The sequence below is a fragment of the Cyrtonyx montezumae genome, unplaced genomic scaffold (assembly GCF_038088225.1).
Source record: "Cyrtonyx montezumae isolate F1298 unplaced genomic scaffold, pur_monq_1.0 scaffold_3, whole genome shotgun sequence".
Classification (NCBI taxonomy): Eukaryota; Metazoa; Chordata; class Aves; order Galliformes; family Odontophoridae; genus Cyrtonyx; species Cyrtonyx montezumae.
Window position 1 is genome coordinate 144,942,652 of NW_027072034.1, and position 22,323 is coordinate 144,964,974.

Genomic DNA, 22,323 nt, shown 5'->3' on the forward strand with positions numbered 1-22,323 from the left:
CTCTTATTCCTCACAATTTATTTCTGTTTACGGGACATCTCTAGTAAAGGTGAGATGAGACACTGCTTTGATTAAATGTCTCCAACTTCCATTCTGACTTAGTGTGACAGTCCATGGTAATAGAGAAACAGTGTACACTCTGCACTGCACTTAAGCAGTGTACAAGGTGAACTGTGTGATATTCTGGGCAGTGGGGACAACAGCAAGCTGCACAGAGGAACTTCCTTATGCTGCATTTATAGAAACTTCACTTGCTCCTTCTCCCAGACTCCCTTGACTCCTTAAACCACCTGAGCAACATTTCTGAATATCGATGAAGATAGAGTGGCATTGTAATCTAGCTGGTGAATCAGTTGACTAACAGAATTCTCCCTATAGCATTTAATAAAATCCAGCTCTGTTTGAAATTATAATAAGCTTAAGAAGACAGGGCTATGAGTAACCTGATCTAGTAAAAGGTGTCCCTACCCATGGTGAAGAGGTTGGAAATAGATACTTCCAAATTCAAGCCATTCTAGGATTCTATGACTCCAAATTTAATCACCATTATTTTATTAAAAAAAAAAAACACAAAAAAACAAAAAAAAACAAAACACAACAGAAGTGTAGTAAGCATTGATACAGCACCTGGATGTTGAAGAACTGCAACAACTGGAGGAATATGAAACACAGCTAGTATTTTCTCAGAAACAAACTGCATGGGCAGAGCATGTCATAGGGGACTGTGAAGCACCAGCACTGTATATATTGCTACCACAGACAAGTTTCTGTGTCTTTCTTCTACAACAACACTGAAAATTACTATCTGTAGCTTCTACTCCTTCGCATTCTTTGCAATATCTCTTTAGAGAACTGAAAATAGAGCATATGACTTCTGCCAAGTGTTTAGTTTTTCTGTTCATTCCACCTCCTGCTTCCAAAGTGAGGTATCTGCTGCTGCTAAATATTTTGTCCTGGCATTGCAATACTGGTACTAGTAATCCCAGAATGTCTGCTAGAAGACACACAGATTAATCTCAACTGTTGCAAGCTACTAACAGTAAAAGCAATGATCATGTTCTGTGTTTTTATATCCAATAACTGTCAAATTCTAAAATAAAATGTTGAATTCTAAACCAAATTGTAACAGCATGAATAAAGGCTGTAACTGCTCTACAGGCAAAGATCTAAGTTGTATGAATTTGTCAGAAGGATTTGAGCACAATTTTGGAAAACATAACTACTGTACTCAAAGAAACAAATTTAGATGTAATTTTCCAAGGTTTAATTACAAAGTTAAATTTCAGCATACATTGTGGAGGAAATGATAAATAACATCGTATACAATTAAAAATGTTAAGTGTCTAAAAAGAGAATAAGAAACCACATTAAAATAATTGGAACTTTTAAAATTAAGGAAAAGCACATAAGTACTGGTATTATCATACTCACAAGGTCTGGTTTATTTTGACAGCTCTTTGACAGATTGTTCTTATTTCCCATACAGTAAAATGTGTGAATGAGAGGGTGATAATAATTAATACACTCATCACATCAGAATCTTAGGTTGCATTATTTAAATCTTTTGATTGTTTCTTAGACTATTAGGCACACAATGTAAAGGACTGACTTACAAAATACAATCAGCAATCACTAGTCTGGTACTACAACCACAACCAAAATGACTCCTGGAATGATTTTAGAAAGAAAAAAAAAAATGGTTCTGAAAACAAGTCCTCATTACTCTCACACATGGAGTTTAGATACACTGGTATAAGAAAAGACAGAGTTGTACTACAGCACAGCAAATTGAATTGGCACACAGAAAAATTCTTAATTATGTACGTACCTACAGGAAAAGTTTTTCAGGACAATAGGACTTGTCCTGACTTTTAAGTCTTTGATATTCAAGTTACAGTCCATAAGTAAAACTATCATATATTTGGGAGACACTGCACAGTAATTTCATCATTCGTCATTACCAAAGATCAAAGATTACTTTATAAAAGCAGAGTAATATTTCAAAGCCAGCATAACAGCTGTAAGTCTTTTTCAAGTGACAGAATGGATAGAAACATAATTGGAAAAAAATGTTTTCATTTCATGAACAAATGCCATGAGTTTCCTCAGACAAAGCTTTCTTGTAACAAAAAGTCTGGGAATATTGGACTTCTACTGATAAAGAGTTTTTTTTATCCAGTTTTATGGTTCTGAAGAAGTTACAGTATTCTTTTTAAGTAATGAAACTAGATACATCTTTAAAAACATTCTTTAAAAATTTCAAACAATAACATGACTTTAGTTTTATTCTGTCAAGTAAAAAGTCTGCTTCCTCAAAAGGCTCAGAAGTGATAACATAGATTGAGATCATCTTACTGGACATATATCATGTGAGAAATAAGGAATTAATTAGCAGCAAACTCAGCACTGCCTGAATCTAGGGATAGACTGTGATATTCTGCTAATATGTTACCAAAGAATAAACATTCACATATCATTATAATATGGCACACTACATCACAGAAGAAACTGCTGCATTTTGGTCTGTAACTCAGAAGACACAACTAACCATATTTAGGAGCTCAAGTTGTGGTCCATCAGATCAGCTACACAAAGAAGAGACTATAGAGAACGAGGGTTTCCCATCATAGAATGGAATCACCAAGTTTGGAAAAGACCTACAAGATCATCGAGTCCAACCATCCACCTACCATCAATAGCTCTCACTAAACCATGTCCCTCAACACAATGTCTAAATGTTCCTTGAATACCTCCAGGGTCAGTGACTCTACCTCCTCCCCGGGCAGCCCACTCTACTGACTGACCTCTCTTTCAGAGAAGAAGTATTTCCTAATAACTGAAAGGTTAGCTTAGAAAAACAGGCAAGTCACAAACTCTTCAAAGAGGATCAACAACACTGTGGTCTTTACGACATATGCAATGTAATTAATAACTATTTGCCAGAATAGTTAAGTCCTATGAAATATCATACAATGAAATACTGAACAAAAGGTGAAAATAACTGTGCAACCATACTCTCAGATAAGGACTTTAAATCCATATGTTTTGCAGTTTATAAAAAACAGAACATTGTTGTTTGCCTTATTGTGATTTCACCTCTAATACATAATCAAGTTATGTCTTATTTGCATATTTGTTATGCTCATAGGCCTTTAAGGACTGGAACAAGAACAGTCTAGAAAGAATGGATATATCTGAGAATATTTTTATCTATATGACTTACTACATCTTACATTTAAAATGTCATGTTTTATCAATGTTGACTCAATTATACCTAGAGCATATAACTGCATCTTTTTCTTTAAATTTACTGCAGATTTCTATTCCTTGTTAATACTTTTACAGCTTTTTTCCTATCCCCTCAAAAGCCATTAATCCTCTAGTCATTATCTTATAATGGAGACCTGAAAATACCACTAGTTACTTAAAAGATGAAAGAATTAAAACTCTAACTAGATCTAGACTAATATTCATGCAGAAGTCTAACCATGTCACACCCAAATTATCTCCACTACAGAAAAACTAGAGTGTGAAAAAACTTCTAGCAGGATAGCATAGCTGGAAGGAGATTTAGGGGACTAATATTTCTTATCTGCTACAAAATATAAGCTATTTTAGTGATGATTTAAAAGACTCACATTTTCTAATATAGTATGTAAAATTAAGATAAGCTTCTAGGAATATGTGACAAACTTACTTTGTTAATATGGATAGCAAACATAAAGCTAACCATTAAGAAATTAAATCCCTTGGAAAGACCTTATAGATCTACTCTAAATTTATTTCAAGTGTAGCTGAAGCAGAACCATAAGAACGTATTTGCATGCGCTGACTGACATAGGGATAGTCCTGAAGGAGTTTGCACTTGAGCATACAAACGTGAAATAGAATCAAATTAGAATGCAAAGGAAATTAACACTAATGTAAATACATCACTGAATAGTTCCACATAGCTAATCCCTGGGAAGAATAACATAAATTCTGCTTTTATTTATGAAAATTGATTCTATTAGAGTTCCAGTTGCTAAAAATGCTCTAAGCCTCAGGCTATGCCTAAAGGCAGAGGCAACTTACGTGCTGTAAATGCCAAATATTTTAAGTACTTCTTAGTTATCCTGATTTTGCCAAAATTATAATGCCATATAATGAGTTTGGCATTCAATTACATTAATAGTACACATATATATGATCCAATTTCCAGTTTGAATTATTTGAAAGAACTAATTAAATCATAATTTAAAATACTATTTAACTTTGTTAATAAGCAACAGTGAATGAAGATACTTCTGCAGTAAGGGGTTTTACAACGCCTTACAAAGACTCAAAGCTAAAAAAAACTTACAATGCTCAGCTAATTAATGAACACAAAAACACCTAGAATTTAAAAATCTGAAAAACAATTGCAAAAATTCCAGGAACAAAACACTTATAATACATCTATAAGAATCTCCGTTTTAAGATAACAGTATTAAATAATGTTATTCTTCAATACAGATGTAAAAAGTATAATGTAGATAATAGTACAAAATTTGTCATTAACAATAAAAACAAAGTTTTAAAATGTTAGGGAAAAAAATTGTTTTAAGAATATAAATTCCCAAGTGTAACCATTCTTTTATCTCTTCTGGCAGAATAAGTTTCAATTTCTTATTAACTCAAAAAAACAATTATTTTCAGTACAGGTTATCTCCAGAGAGTTGTTTTAAACTAACACACAAAATAAACAAAAAAAACAAAAAAAAAAAAAAGAAAAAAAGGAAAACCAACTCAAAAAATCCAACGAACAAAACAAGAAAAAACAAATGAAATAAATAAACACAAAATAATTGAAACAATTACTTATTTCCTATCTGCTTTTTTCAGAAACAACAACATGGTATATCGGAGATATGAAGTCAGAAGTTATTTTGGCTAGATGATCATTTTTACAGAGCCAATTATTCCACATAGACTGTGAGATCACTTATTGATGGTCAAAAATCCTACCACTTCAGTATATTTTGATTCACCAGAAAATAAACAATGTTGACTTGAAATTTTTTTACCTAGGACTAAAGCTTTAACAAAGGAATTGACAGTTACAGACTTTTTATTAATGTCTAAGTAAGCAGTGCATCATTTTCCATGAATTTATATGGATTAATGTTATAGGTTTTAGGGAAAGTGAGCAATATTTTCAGCTCATAATAAAGTCCCCTTCAAACTTGCAATCAATTAAGGCTTTCTTTACTGGAAAAAACACATACATAAAGTAAGGTTTTGGAATGTAATCAGATTAAATGATGGCCAGCACAGTCAACTGAAAGTCTTACACTAAAGGGAAAATTTCCAACAGCATTTGACAATCTATGTCAGCCTTGAAAAAGACCCAAATCTGCAGCTGCAAGGCTTATTTTCAGATGAACATCTCCAACTCATCTCAGAAACCTCTTTCAAACAACAGGAGGTGATACTATTGAATAGACTAACAACATGGTTATATTCTGCTTTTTAGCATTTTTTTTTCTTAGAAAGGAACAAGGAAATCAGGAGAAGAAAAAATATCAAGGATAACCTAATACACTATCTTACACTGAGAAATCCACACAATTTTACTAATGAAAAAAAATACAGGTGAACTCAAATCAGAAAGTCTGACAGCTACAAAGCTGTGATTTTACAGCTTTTGTTGAGCTGGAACTGTGAGGTGCATATACTGATGGATATACATCATTTTGAGTAGTAAAGAGAAAATTGAAAGCTACAGAGATCTTACATTGCTGTGAAAGACGATGAAATGGCAGCTGAAATTCAATGCCAATAAAAGCAAAGTAAAGATGATCTTTAAAGTCTCTTACAACCTAAGCCATTCTAATGCACGTAGGAAAAACAGCTCTGTATACAGATACACAGTGATATACTCAAAATTAGCTGTTATCATCTAAGGGATATTTCTGGAAATCAAACTAGACATGTTTCAAAATAAACATCAATTCAGAAATCAGAGGCTGACAGGACTAAGAAAGAACAGAAAACAAAATAGGAATATAAAACAAAGTATTAGGAAGCTACATCAGCTATGCTACTCAGGCATAAACCTGAAAGCTTCTTAAAACTGAAATTACTAGATGTACAAAAGAAGAAACAAAGAAAGTCAAACCACTGGAACACCGTATGAGGGCAAATTAAACTGACTAATCTACTAAAAGAGTGCATATGAATGTGCACAGAGTTCTGAGTGCCACAGGAAAAGGGAAACATTGCTTACAACACACAGCAGAAGAACTAGGGACATCACATGATGCTTTGTGACAGCCAACTTTGAACTGATTGACTGATGATACTATCAGGGCTCAAATGTAAATGATTTCAAACAGTATCAACTGTTACGTAAGCCTTCAGGAACTATAGGAATAAAAAAAATAAAAGGAAAAAAAAGAAAAAAAATGGAAAACAGGAAAAAAGTAAGAAAGCAAAAGAAATAAAAAGGATGGAACTTGCAGTCCCATCAGCTTTTGATAATTACTAAGAAAATACTGCTAACTGCTCTCTTCCGTTACTTTCTGTGCATCAAGATAGGATTCATGGGCTAGACAGAGTTACCATCTTCTTGCTTTGTCCTGTAGGACAATATAATACAACCTTTACTGAATTTATCACCCTTCACTCCTCACCAGTATACTTTTGTAAATTTAGTTGAAAAGTACTGACGAGATCACTAGTCAGTGCCATGAGAGGGGCATTATGATGAATAATAATGCATTTGAGCATGTGATTAACTATTTTAGAGTTATCTGCAAGCAAGTGCTTATCCTGAAGCAGATGTGAGATGTTACTCCTCTTTCATTATGGAAAAATTTCAAATTACTTTCCACAGAATTACTTGTCTCTCAAAATGAGAAATCTAGCAGTATGTCGATTTTCCCCATTCTTACACTGAACATACTTCCAACTCCTCAACCCTAAATTCTTCATCCAAGATGCTTGTCTCATAAAGATCAGGACTTTTTAACTAAAATAAATAAATAAATAAAAGAAACACAATACTTGATATAGAACAAACACTGGGGCTAGAAAAGGGACAAGAAGACATATATATATGAAAATACTGTGTGTAATGTCCTTGTCCTACTTCCCAGCGAATGGGGAACAGATTTATTCATATTTTAATTCAGATTATTTTTAGCAACCTGATTATCTATAAGTGCTTTGCAAGAAAAGGGGAAGGACACCCTGGTCTGAACAATCTAACCAAGATAAATGAATAAAAGGAGCTGAAGAAATTTTAGTCCAGCAGTTACTTCTGAAAGAAAGGTTCTCCTCCCCAAAGTTATGAAAACTCTTTGTAAACAAAAATATTAGTCCCACACCAATATGGGCTTCAAGTAAATATACTAGCTAACCAATGAGTTATCTTACATTTTAGATGTCTGATGGTATTGCCATGTTCTCTTTATAAGGCAATGAAATATGATGAAAGCCTGCTAACAAGTGTGTGAGAAAAGGGCACAAGGTTGCAGCAATAGCTATTAGAAAGGATGACAAGAAATGAGGAAACTCTGAAGCTACACAAACATGACTAACCTAACTAGCTTCCAAGTTTCCAAATGTCTTGCTTTGGAAGATAATTAGTCCATCTGACTGAACTATGCATGATGGCTAGAGAGAAACACTAGTCTTCTGCTTCTTTCCTGTTATAAAAAGTACATTAGTCCAGAATTCAGCAACTCCATTTTTGTTTTGTTCTGTTTTGTGGCAAAAGACAGGAAAAGAAAAAAAAAAAAAAAAAAAGATGTGAAGAAAAAGAGAATACAATCAAATAAAATATCATTAAGCTAATAGAAATAAATTTATTAACAGCAAAAGGAAAGACCGTTGGACATTAGTTCTTCAGAACACTGCTAGGTCTTTCTGTGCTCTGCATTGACTCCCTCTGAAGTAATTCTCTCTTCCTGCTCTTATCATATTTAAAAGGCTATCCTCTTATATAAAAATGTCTGAACTTTTTTGCATGTCTTATCCTCTTTTCTTCTGTAGTGTTGCTCCTTCAGCATTTCTTTCCACCGCAAATCACAATCTAGCTTCTATGTCTCTTAACAGCATTTCCTCTACAGGCATACAGAAATGAACAAAACTGGAGCAAGATTATTATTCTCATGATTTATCTAGTAAGTTTCCATTTCTGAATCATCTAACTGTAAGTTCTATAGAAGAATAACTACTATTTTCAATTTCTATAGTCCTTAGCATAATAAAGGACTGTTATTTGTTCTTGTGGACTACCATAGCATTGAGGCACAAGAATCCTGTGAAGGTACTAACATTCCTTTTAAATTTACTTATTTTATCACACTCAAAACATTGCCCTGAACTGATCTTAGTTTGACCTCCAGGATGCAATGTAATTTTTGATGTTGGGAGAACAAGACAATGGTTGACCATCATTTTAATACAATCCAAAAATGTATTTAGATAAACTAATGCAAAGATGCTATGAAATACTGTCCCAGTCCTCAGCTTTTCTTGAAGGACTCCTTTATTGTACACCAATGGGGTAGTAGTACAGATATATCCAGCAGCAACACCCCATTTTCAGACAAGATCTATAGTGATGAAGATATCTTTACTATTGAAGGCTACTGGAAAGTGGTAAATAAACAATACACACCTGAAGCAAATCAGTAGTATTGTAGTGGAAGCAGTAATAATTTTTTTTCATACTTCAAGTAATCTCGTCATATAAATAAATCCATAAAAGCTTGGTTTCAATAACTAGTGAGTATAATACATAAAACAGGAAAGGATTTAAGAAATAGTTACACTTCTTTTTTTCACAATATGTCTACTACTGTTCTAAATGGAGCCCATATAACCTACTAGTTCTCTCTACTTACTCACCACTCTGGCTCTGCAGTGTAATGAAATTCTGGTAGGAGGATGGTATACATCTTATGCCTATAACACTACTAAACATAAGTTTTCTGTAATTTATCTTTTACACTGAACTATTTTACTGAACTGTTTGAAAATACAGAAAATCAAGATACCTGTTGCTAAGAGAAAATAAAAATAAAAAGTAATAATATCTCTTCGGTAAATGTAATCTGTAAACAGTTTTCTTAATAACTAAAAACTGAAATCTTAAATGTTGCACAAATTAAGATTTTAGAAAAGTTCCATAAGCAAGCAGAAGCATACTAGAAAGATGTTTGAGAAAACTCAAAGAATAAAAATAAAAGCTCGTGTTCATATTATATTGTAAAAATTAAAATCAAAGAGAGAGGAAAGGAATCAAAAGAATCAAATCCAAACTGAGAAGTGATCTGAACTATTATATATTTGGCAATCTTTGTCAAAACTGACAGAAAATAAATTCTAATTAACATTATGCTTTATTTATCATGTCATATTTTCCTTAAACATGAACTGAATTATAAATATTACTTCAGTCTTTTTCCTTAGCAATAGAACTGAAAGAGAGTACTTTCAGTCACAATCTCATCTGAGCCAGAACTGAATCAAACACCTTCTGGCCTCAAACTCATGATGGTATGGTTCTAACAGAAGCTATGCACCTAATATTTTATAAGAACTACAGATATGGCCTGAAAAAGGCATGCATCCAGAAGTCAACTGGATGATTTAGAATTATCGTGTTAAGCTAGAGTATCATTTTTTTCACAATGAGATTTAAGGTGGTATATTTTAGAATTGAAACACAAGTTAGAAATGCAGTTTAGTAAGGCTGAGGATAGTCTACATAATAAAACCCAAACATTACTGCTCCTCCAATATTCACAATTTCATACTATATCTTAAAAAACAAACAAACAAAGAAACAAAAAAAATTACCTGGAACCTTTTTTCTGTGCTTATCTTAATGCAACATCTTTACACATTAAGAGTCAGATTACAAACGTCCAGTTTAAACATCTTCTATGTGCTTCTACCTGCATGCCAAAACCTACTCCATGTGGCCAGTTTCATAGTCATACGGAGCCCAGATGAAGGGCTTACCTGTATGAAAAGCTAGAGAAACTGAGACTTTAATGAGTTAACTGGTGTTTTTCCACAACAGGACTACAAACACACATACACACACAAAGAGGAAGAAATGAATAACTGGGTCCAAAGGAAACATAACTTCAGAAGTTATTGTGAATTTCCAAAACTAAGAAGTGTGGGTAGGGATCTAGCATTACCGTTGCAGGGATAGTTGCATCCCTCGAGGAAAAGAAGTTGAAATATTTTTTTCTCATTTTGATTTATGGTTTTCAATCAGGTTCATCTAGAATATTATTAGATCCAGAACTGATCCAAGTTCTCGTGTGCCAAAAAAACTTCAAATAATCCTCTCAAATTTGCAAAAAAGTCTGTATCATTTTTTTTAAGTGAAAAGTACACTGTTAATTATCATAAGAAGTGGGTAAATGAAAATCATTAATTTAAAAGAAAAATCTGCAGAATTTAAATTATTCTATATATGAATCCAAATCTCTTCTCCTTATTTATTCTTACGGGAAGCTTATCACTGCATTGATTCTATCATTTTTTATTATATCTATCTGTCCAAAAGAGTACTGGTCCAGTAAATTTAAATTCAAGGAAACAGGTTCATTAGTTTCAATAGAATTCTTAATTTGACTAAGAGGTTGAAGTATGTGAACCTTAAATTGTAAGAATCTCAAGATAGGAATCACATCTTTCTGTCTGACTGGGCTTTTTTATTAACTCTGTAATAAGATCTAACCTTATGTTGCTGTTCCAGTCATAGTCATCAACATCCGAACAAAAGCAAAAACTGCTTCAACTACAGAAACCTTTCCATAATCTTTATTTGCACACTGGACACAATATCATTTTAGAATTTCCTACACAAAGAACTGGCACCACTTAATTCATAATAAATCAGTTTAGCCATTGTAATAGATGGATGGCCTCTTACACTGGTTTAAACCTGACTTGAGTCCTCTGGCTTGTCCCGGAAACTACAGTTATGGATATAATTAATAGTTTGAGACAATTACAACTGATGGTTACTTTGTCCTTTTTCCTTTTTTTTTTTTGTGTGTGTGTCCTTTGGCAACATTTTACTTTTTTTTTTTTTTTGCTTTTTTTGCTAAGTCTTGATCAAGTGAAAACTGACCCAAGATAAAGCAAGTAATTTCAAAGCAGAAACACTAATTGTTGGAAGAGTGTTGTGTGTCTTGGCCTTTCAGCTCCCAACGTATTCATTGTAATGCCACATAAAGCCAGTTATACAACAGGACTTAATATCTAGCATTCATTTAATATATGTATGTATAGATTCATGTATATATAGATATATGTATGAAGTGAACATGAAGGGAAATCTGAAAAACAACATAAATTATTAAAAGATAATAAGACATGTATTGTTAAAAGTATTTACAGAAATGAAAGTACCGTGATATCTAGTATGTATATTTGGTTTCTAAATACATAAAATAAGAGTTCAAAACTTGCCAGACTACGCCACCCATGAGAATATATCAAAATATATTGGGTCAGCAGCCAGCACTGCCAAGAAATGCAGATAATGCAGTTCATATTATCATTGAAGGAATCTAGCACCAACACAGCAAGTCTCAGTGTATGATATTGAAATAATAAGAGAATTATATCCTGATTTGAATTAAAATGAACAAAGGCTGGGTTCTTAATAGTCATACAGTCTGAGACTTCCACTTACTAGGTCTGACACATGCAAAACTGCAAGACAGTTCTTTTGCATAAAAAGACTGAGAATTGCTCTTCAGGAAACCTGACACTAGAGATCTAGTAGCATGTTTACTGATGCTGAAGACCTAAAACATTATTCTAAATTCTGATGTCTTTCGGTTATTAAAATGTGAGGCTAGTATGTTTCAGCAGTTTATCTGACATCTACGTTAGCAAAGATGGCTTTTTCTTAATATCTTTCAGTATGTGTCATATATCATCCAAATACTAAATTTGAATAGTAAAACAAACAAACAAACAAAAACTGATTATTCTGAACGTCTGGAGGACAGAGTCTTATCTTTACACAGGAAACAGTTACTTAAAATCTAAGAAGTATAGAGAATAATTAAAAACTACAATTTGATTGAAAAAAAAAACCTTTTTTTCTTTGTTTCCCATTAACTATTGATATTGTAATTCCAAAGTCATTTAGTTAATCAAAACATCTTGTCAGATTAAAGAAAAATCTCAGAATTTAAATCACTTCCATTTTTTATCTAAAGCAGTCTACAAATATTTCTTTCTTTCTAGCCCATGTAAGAATTTACTTCTCAGTTCTGATGCAGTCTAGATTGGTACAGCTGGGGTAGGGGGCTTCAAGTTGCTTAACTAACTTCATTCCACACATCCTTGTGACACTCTCTCCTTTCTCTTTGCCTTTTGCCCTTTTCTCTTCCAGCTCCTTCCAAACACTCTAACAAATACCTCTGATTCTCTATGTCTCTTTCTGCTTTTGCCGTGCTCAAAATTAGCAGTGTGTTCCCTGCATGTTGTAGCATAAAGTACCAAATGAAGTACTGTAACTGTGTAGTGCAATGGTACTGGGCATGACTGCTGGATAAGGGAGGAAGGGTAGAGGTGCTCTGTGCCCGCCTAAGAAGGATAACTGGAGAAAAGACTGAGAGTCTCCAAGTAATACTCTGAAATAAGTGGAGGGAAATTTCAGTCTTCTCCCAACTCCTCCTTTTCTTACTTCCCAGTCTGAGTAATTAACAAAAGGAAGCATCTAAATATTCTTATTTATTTATCTGGCTGTACAAACACGTCAATAGTTTGCAACTGCTTTCCATGTTGAACATCGTGTGTTTAGAAAGCACTTTCCATTCACATGGTATTGGAGAAATGAAAACTCGGCAAGATCTAAGCAAAAAAAATATGTGAATCAAAAATACAGTCCTATGCAAAGTTAATTTATGATATTAAAATATCATGAATGGAAATGTATGCAAAAAAAAAAAAGCATGTTCTATTGTAGTATAATCTCAGCCCTCAGAAGCAGGTGAAACTTGGGTCTTTTTTATTACAGAATGACAGAATTGCAGGGGTTGGAAGGGACCTCTGGAGTTCATCAAGTCCAACCTCTTGCTAAAGCACATTCCCTAAAGTAGGTCACACAGGAAAGCATCAAGATGGGTCTTGAATATTTCCAGAGAAGGAAACTCCACAACCACCTTTAAAAGGTATCTTTCAAAGGTCCTATCCTCAAGGAAGGTTTTCTCGGAATTAGGCCTTTGCAAAGCAATCTGAAAGAGGCATGAAAAAATGCCTAGCATTAATTAGTCTATTCCAGGTGCTGGATGTAGCAATGCTATTAATGTTGTCACTAATTCAGCAATCAATTTCAATATTTTCTAGGAGCCTTCTGACACATCATCTACGACCACATATATTAAATCTAAGGTAAGTTAAAAATAAAGTGGTATTTAGGTTTAAAATGCCATTTCTAACCACATTACACTCCTTCTTGATTCACTATTATGAAATATATTGGTTCTCTGTTTATAGTTCTCTGTGCTTAATGAGATTATTTAGGGAAGAAAAAAGAAATAAAGTAGTACTCCTTCATGATGCTGCTTTTACATAGTGCCAGAAATGTTGTTTAGCTCTAGTTTTGTCTCTTCCATTGATGGTGGGAGTATTAACAAAAAAATATTTCTCTAAATTCCCTTACCCACATTAGAAATAAAATGTGGAAAAAAAGGAAAAACAGAACAACACATTTCTTTAACAGAAGTCTACCTCCACACACAAATTCTTATGAAACTCTCTCTTTCCCCTCCCTTTCAGGGATAATTAGAACCTAGAATGGCAAGTAGAGGGGGTAATCCAAACACTACTTTCACTACTTTTTAATTATTATTATTTTTCCCCTTGAAATACCTCTAATCAGTGAAGACAGTAGCTTTTCCAGAAGGTGATCTGAGCAGCTGATAGCCTGCGGTGTTTACACACATTACATTCAAGCAGAAAACCTACTTTGCTCACCATCCTATGCTCTTTAATCCCAGAATAGAGAAAAAGAGAGGAGCTTTTAGGAGGTGATTCCAGTATTGACACTACATGACCCGTGATGTGTCCATCTCATTTTGATGTCTGAAAAGGGAGCTTACAATGACCAATGTCCGGAATTAAGAATGTCATGTTGACCTATTACCTGTAGATAGCTAATGAATCAGACTGAAGCGATTCCAGTGTGATTGTTGGCAATGCTTTGCGGTAACAAATCAAGCACAGAAAACTGCCCAGTGATAATGCATAATACATTCTCTAGTATTTTGCCCAGTTCAATTTAAAATGTCTGCAGTAATTAGGCTTCTAGCCACTCCCTCAGAAAATTATTCCACAATCTAATGTCACATAACCTCCAAACATTTTTCCATTCTGAAACTGCCATCAGCGCACGCAGAGGAAAGAGGATTAGACTACATGGATGAATGCTTAGGAGTGTCTGGGATCTAAAGGAAACGAAGCTGCTGGCACTGGTGAACTAATGCATCTAATGAAACACTGGGAGGCTGAAGGTGTTGTCTTTCAGATGAAATGTGAAAGCAAGGCATTAAGCATTAGAGGCAATTAAAGTTCTCACAGCACTCTTTGCAACAGTACCAGTGTTAACCCCTGGTTTCTGGCTACCTTCCAAATCACATAATTAAATTTTGCTTTCCTAAATATTTCCCTGCATGATCATTTAGAAATACAGTCATCTCTTAACCTGAAATGGTGTATTGATGCCAGGTTTAACATCAAAGGCAGATGTAAAATAAGTGCAAAATAATTCCAAATTGGTCAGATCATTATAATTACAAGGCTTAGAAAAATATTTTTATTAGATTTTATTCACACTTATCCTAGATCTATTTCCCTTATATATCCAAAGTGATTCCTCTCAACTGTGTATAATCCTTCAGAATATTGTAGAAGATAATTCACTAGTTTACCACATAATTATTTAAACCTAATGCATCTAAATTCCGGATTGATTGATCCATAAACTTTCCTAGATCATCAATTCCTCTTCCAAGTAGTACAGAAACCCATAAGAAAAGGTGCTGTGCTGGAACATGTCCTCACAAACAAGGCAGAGATAGTAAGTAACGTGAAGCTCAAGGGCAGCCTTGGCTGTAGAGACCACAAAATGGTGGAGTTCAAAATCCTTAGGGTATAAAAGAGAGTGCCCAGTAAGCTTGCTACTCTGGACTTTAGGAAAGCAGACTTTGAAATCTTCCAGGAACTGCTTGGCAGCATGACATGGGAGAAAACCCTGGAGAAAAGAGAGGCCCCAGAAAGCTGGTCAGTACTCAAGGACCATATCCTCCAAGCCCAGAAGCAATCCATCCTGAGAAAAAGGAAGGCAGGCAAGAATGCCATGAGGGATATGTGGATCAACAAGGAACTCCTGGATTTACTCAAGCTCAAAAAGAAAGTCAAATTCTATAGCGTGTAGAAGCAGGGACATGTTACCTGAAAGGAGCACAAAGTAGTTGTCTGAGCAGTCAGGGATCAGGTTAGGAAAGCTAAAACACAGAATTAAATCTAATGAGGGACATAAAGGGGAACAAGAAGAAATTATCCTGGTGTATCAATGACAAAAAGAAGGTCAGAGAAGATATGAGCCTCCTCTGAAGGAAACTGGAGATATGGTCACAAGGGATATGGAGAAAGCTGAGGTTAAAATGTATTATAGTATTTAACATAAGCATCTGGACAAAGCCAGGCCAAAATTATATAAACAACTGACTAATAAACATACGAAAAACTCTAAATGTAAAAGCTACAATGTCCTTTTTGTAAAATCATTACAGTTCCTTTTTTTTTTTTTTTTTTTGGTGTGGTTAGAGTTATGAAGACCTCCAGGTATTAAACTGAGTTTTATTTCAAGTACATGACCTAGGATTCTATCAATGATCAATTCCGAACCCTACATGTCTCTATAGTCTCTTAGAGCTAATGAGAAGTTCAGGGAATTATTGATTGAAACTAATGTGGATTCCTTGTGGATCTTGAATTTCTGTGTTAAACAACATCAATCAATGCTAGCTGCAAAGTACATTAATTATAATGCATGAACAAATTATAACAAATAAGATTATATAAAAAAAAATCCTGTTAAAATGTTTGAAAATTAATTAAAAGGAAAAAAAAAAAGTCTGATTTACAAATAAATTGTCTGAAAGCTTGAACTCAGTTACCTGAATTTCTGCTATTCCAAATTCAGAAATTTCAGGAATTTTGGAACGTGGTATCAATGCCCTAGGTTTTCTCACATCAATTTGTGGACATGAAAGTTGCCAGAACTCAAACGTGTAGCATGTGAACCTTCTAATCATAGAATATGAGTAATAAATTAAACAGTGCCATACTTCTAATACCCATTTTTCCTCTTTTCAACTGCTTCTATTTTCTGGAGAAAATTTCTGCTTACTTTTGGTCTATAAATATATATAAGATAGAATTCCTGGAATCTTTTTTACATTAATGTTCAATACATGCTTCTTAGGTTAATGTACTTGTATTCTATGAAAAACTTTGGCATAATAAATTTTATTTTTGGACAGATGTTCTCTTGAAAGAATAAAAACCACTGGCACATATGTACGCACACTGCTATCAAGGACTTTTGTCACTTGCATTAAAACAACTTCAAATTAAGGAAGGTACCGTTGAAAAATAGACAATAGCTGCTCTCTTCCAATCTCAGGCTCCAGATTAAAAAACTGATGAAGCTCAACTGACACATAGGGAAATTACTGCAGTGATAAACCAGATGCTATGCCAAAATACTGTATTTTATCTCAGTAAGCAGCTGAGGTCATTACTACAGAATTATATCTCGAAAAATGGGCAAAGGAACACAGTTGTAAATAATATTATTACTTAAAGTGCAGTTAAGCTATTATCAAAACATTGCAGAACCTACATTCACAAATTAAAAATTACATCACAAAAAATATATCAAATACATGCTATGGCTTAGTGGGATTAGGACTGAAGCAATCAGTACTAAATCATGCCTGAAATCAGGGTGAATACCACTGTCTTTTTCTTATGATTATATAAAAAAAAACATATTTAAAGATTGCGAAAAAAACCCCACAACAAAAAACAGTGATAGGAAGACATTTCCAGATAAATTCTGTTTGTCATGCTCTGCTCAGACCAAGCCCTAAACATAGCATTTTCATTTGCTATGAATTCCAGTTTCCTATATCTGGCTGATACAGTCTTTCATGTCTTTGAAATATACCGTAGTTGAGTAGCAGCAGAAATCAGAGTGGATTTTGGTAATCAACTCAGGCCTTATTCTAAGAGATACACTGACAAGAGCGATCTCAGACAATACTTCTTGGATTTAAGAGCCCTTAAATTGCTTACTCCTTTTTTGCTGTAATAATTGACACTCACATTTCAGAGCTCCAGGAATATTCAGCATAACCAAATGTATTCTATGGTACTTCTCCCATTAAACAATGAAGCAGGTGGAACATGATGCACTTTAAAGTTACAAAAAATAATAGCTTCAATACTACAGATTCAAAATATAGAAACTGTAACACAACTGTTATCTTCTTGTAGGTAGGTTAGCAGGTCACACTATGCTTGCTTTACAAATGACTTTGCATTAATTATTAAAAAGCTAAGGTCTACTCGGACACCTTTGCTTCAAAAATAATAAAATTAAAATCAAGACCATATAAAGAATAGCAGGTATGAAAACATGTTTTTGATAGCAGAAATAAAATCTTAAATAGCAATACATTCCTAACATCAGCTATAATACAAATAAAATAAAACACGCAAAAGTACATTCTATATCTTTTCCACAAAAGCTCAGAAATATTTATTCAGACAATGGAAAAACAGTGAATGGAATCTCTGCTAGCTGGAAGATTTCAAGAGATGAAAATACTTTTCTTTATTGTAAAACAAAACAAACAAATCAACCAAAAAATGTGTTTGGCTGTTGTACTCCAGACCCAGAATTTGCTTCAGAAAGAAAAGTATCATTTCTCAGACATTATTTATGTAGATATGATGTTCTGGCCAAGATAAAGCATTTAGTAGCTGTGTTTCAAACACTTTATTCTAGAAATTGACGCAAATAGTATGGGAAAATTCAGTGTATATTCTTTAAAGTAGGAACATGGTAAATTCACAAATGGATACTTGCTAGTTGATGAGAAATCCATTGCCGACTTTATTTACCAGCAGATTACAGACAACATAAAGTGTTTGTTTATTCTTTCCCATAAAATTGTGCTTACCATATGTAAAAAAAATCTCTATTTTCTTAATACCATTCCTAAACAAAAATTACAGAGACTTGGCTTGTGGTTTCTTCTTGATTCAAAAATTTGCTAGCCAGTTCTAAGTATTATTAAGCTTTTCAAGCTTTGATTACAAAATATCCCTAAGTCTGTCAAGGAAAGCAAAATACCATGTCCTACCCATCTGGTAGTTATCATTCTCAGAAAAGGGCCCAACACCTTAACAATAAGCATTTCATGAAAATAATGAAGAACTGTGTTATTAGATCTTATTAGAACTACCTGGAAGTGCTTGGACATTTAATTAGAAAGTCTAATTTTCAAATGACAAATTAACTACTTATTTCTCAAAGATGAAGTACTACATACAGAATCCTCTCTAATTAAATAATATCTAACCAAAGGTCCAATAATCTAGTCCTCTGCTTTTATAAAATGATGGTCAAGAACAGAAAGCAGATGTAGAATTTGAAATAGTCCTTCATGAGTTTCCAACAATACGAAAAAAGATAATACATTTTCAAATATTAAATAAAATCTCCATACTTGAAAGCTAAACTAATGTCACTATTTGGTGATCAGATGTACCAATCCCTTTTCACTGACAGATAGATTTTAGCTGTCTGAAGTCTAATTTCATCACCAGGGGTGTCTCAAAGTAAGGCAGACAAAGTGTGTAGCAGAGAGTGACTAACTCTGGATACCCAAGTTAATGAGTCTCACCATGTCATAACTCACAGAGGAAAAATTTTTTGCCTGTTTCCTATCAGATGATGCAGAACTCATATTTACCCATACAACTCTGTTGTTTCAAAATGTTAAAATTTATTTTGATTCCTAACAAGAAGCTTTGTCAAAATTGCAAGTATAGATTGCATAGAAAAATAATTTCTTTTTTAAGCAATTAAATCTTACAATCTTACAGTATAACAGGAAAGAAGAGCATTACTTGATATAGAATCAAATTAGGAGAGACAGCTAAGAAACTGCATTACAGAATACCAAAAACATTTAAAGGAAAATGCAAATATAGAATGTTCGTGATGCTCTATATATAGTTTTGTGAGTAGGCTCTTAAATTTCCTTTGAGCTGTCTTCTTTGGTAATAACTGCTAAGACCAAATTCTGGAGAGGTGTTCTCAGCAGCTATTATCTGAGAACGCAAACCAGACTATTCAGAGTCTCTGTGTGTATTTCCATACGTAAGCATCTTTTCACTTTTGTTAACAAAGCCTAGGTCAAAACAAGCCATTTTGTATCAATTATTTTCTATATATTTCCAAATTTATTTTTATTATGAATGTTTGCTAAACACATTAAATGTGCACAAGCAGACCTGTCTTGAAGATTGCACTGTTAACATCTTATTTAGCTGCAATACAAAAATGCATCTCACAAAACAATATCAAAGTGAAGTATTTTTATATCTCTTTCTAAATCAGCAATTTTCCAGTCTTCGTGTTATCACTGCATCTGCACTGAATCATACAGAATCATCATGTCAAGAAGAAAAGGAATGCTGGAAATGTAAGGTATATTCAAATACCATATTCCAACTAAAATATCAATGTTTTCTTCAACATTAACTTTCAGCACAAGAGTAAAGACACTAGCTCCCCAGCTTTCAGGCACTCTTGTAGCCTTTAAAAAATAATTTCATTGCAGCTTGTGGCTTCTTGTAGCTTTCAAAAAATAATATATATATAACAAGGAATGAAATGCAGAGAGAAAAATGCAATTTCACCACCGATACAAGCATCACATGCAAAATATGACAGTAACACCCTTTCAGCATTCAGCTGCATATCCGGCTATAAACAAAAGTAAAAATTCAAATTAAAGAAAAAAAAACTGAAATATCTGTACTATTAGTAATATTCTTTTAGTTATTTCAATGGTATTGCCAGTGCTAGTAGGAACAGATAAAAATTCCAGCTAAAGAGCTTTTATATGCTGGCACATGCTACCAGTTGACTTCTTGTATTAGCAGAAACTAATTGAATAGATCTTTTGCTTCTTACCATCAACACAGGCTGGCCTTGCTCTTGTTGTACCGGCAATCTGTCCTTTTTTACATGCACAGCGAGCTGTTTGTCGAGCTATAGTCCTTCGAGGTTGACTGCTATCTCTGTCCAAAGTAACAATCTCACATGTACCTGCAGCCAGTTGACCTGGAAAAAGAACCAGCAACAGGTACCAGAGTCACTGAATGCACTGCAGGCAATCTATTACAGCCGAATAGAGTCATGGCCCTACGTCACCACAGACACTCCACAATAAATGGCAGCCAGCTGATGGATATAATAAAACTGAGATGACATACAATTTTTCTTTGTGGTGGACATATGAAAAACCTGCAAACTGGTTCTGTCAGAGAATGATTACTGTTCCATAAAAGCCAGAGAGTTGAGGTCACACAGGCTACTTTTACTTATGTCAGCTGAGTAAAGGAACAATCCGCTTTTACAGCTATGAAATTTAAATTGCATGCTCTTCGTGTACTTTGAGAAAAAATGATTAATTATAGGGAAAACAAAATCAGACAATATTTAAAGACCTTCTCCATGTTCATGAATATAATTTAGTCTTAACTGCTTCAGGTGTTATTTCTGAAAGACAAGGTCTTTCAAAGAACACCTGAGTTTGTCACACTCTTTGGCTCCTACTTTCAAATGAGCCTTAGCAATTAATGCTCTAGTTGACTCAGTTTGAAGTAGCTAGCCTCTTGTCTTTAGCTAAATTTACGATATAACAATTCTGCAAATGATAGTAAAATGGCAGAGCCTGGTTCATTCAGGACCACTGTCTGCATTTCACTGATTTCTTCAGTATGTGTAGCTTTTTCTCAATACTACGAAAGTCCATCCAGTTCTAAACACATTTCTACTGGACTGTGTCTTTGTAAGCAACCAAGTATAATATTTCAAAGTAATATATGCAAAAGTATGTTTGCAAGTCACAAAATATATTCTTTTCATAAAATATTGAGATTGAAATAAATGTAATACTGTATTTTTCAATATACAGTTTAAAGAACATTCAAACTGAATTCTTTTCATTGTGATGTTTTTGAAAAATAATCAAAGAAAAAACAGAAATTTTACCATGAATTGAAAAAGAATTGAAATTTATGTCGATAGTGTTTAATTACATCTACAAGTCTAATGATATTTCTTTATGCTATATTTTTTCTGTTCTTCTCAGAATCAGTTGTCAGTATTTTCTTTTGCGTGGTTATAGTTCTGAAATCGACAGAATACCAAAACACTGTAGGCTGTCAACAGTGCTGGGACATGTTCAATGCTAAGCTACCTAAATTTCATGTTGCTGTAACTCCTACACTGCAGTGAATGTACAACATGTTAAAAGCAAGGATAATAAAAACGATTATAGAACAAAGTGCTCTAAAAATTCATGCAAGTATATGTAGGTTATAGAAACTAGGCCTTCAGAAATATAGATAAGATATTCAACAGCCAAAATCTCTGTAATAATTTAATGGTTGCTGGCAATCAGACTTATGAGCTAAGTCAATCCTGTCTTTCGTGAGCTTTCTACTCTTTACCACCCACACTGTTAACAAAACCATCTTAGGATAAACATACTGATGAGGGGATTTTTACTTTGTTATACACTATTATTTTCCTTCTGTTCTCAGAAATCTTGGGTTAGAATAAAACAGTTTAGTAAGAAAGGAAGTGGCATGTGATTTTCAAATGCAGGCAGAGGAAATCCAGGTACAATAAGAAATCTCAAGCTCAAAAAAAGGCATTCACTTTCGCCCTCTGATAATAGCTTTCACTTAGGGTTGCAAGAGATGTATTCCTCCCAAGGAATGCAGCTGTCCTAGTAGATCAAGTGAAAAAGACTTGATCAGAGATGTATTTTGAACATGACCCCTTATGTCTTTGAATATCATGATTAAGGTTCTGCATTGAGAATAGAAATTGAATGGAAACCAAAAAAAAAAAAAATGGAAAGTGTAAATATGATGTAAGTAAGTGCTCCTGAGATAATGGGCTATCTTATTCTCCCCTATCTGGAAGTCTTTATA

At 33.7% G+C, this 22,323-nt stretch overlaps 1 protein-coding gene across 2 annotated transcripts in view; it reads right to left on the minus strand.

Moving 5' to 3' along the window:
- Positions 1-22,323, minus strand: part of TAFA5 (TAFA chemokine like family member 5) — a 417,997-nt gene that overhangs the window by 174,887 nt on the left and 220,787 nt on the right. For both annotated transcript variants that reach the window (XM_065743558.1, XM_065743559.1), the window contains exon 2: positions 20,291-20,440. In XM_065743558.1, coding sequence (XP_065599630.1) covers positions 20,291-20,440 — 150 coding nt within the window. The remainder of the gene's footprint in view (positions 1-20,290; positions 20,441-22,323) is intronic.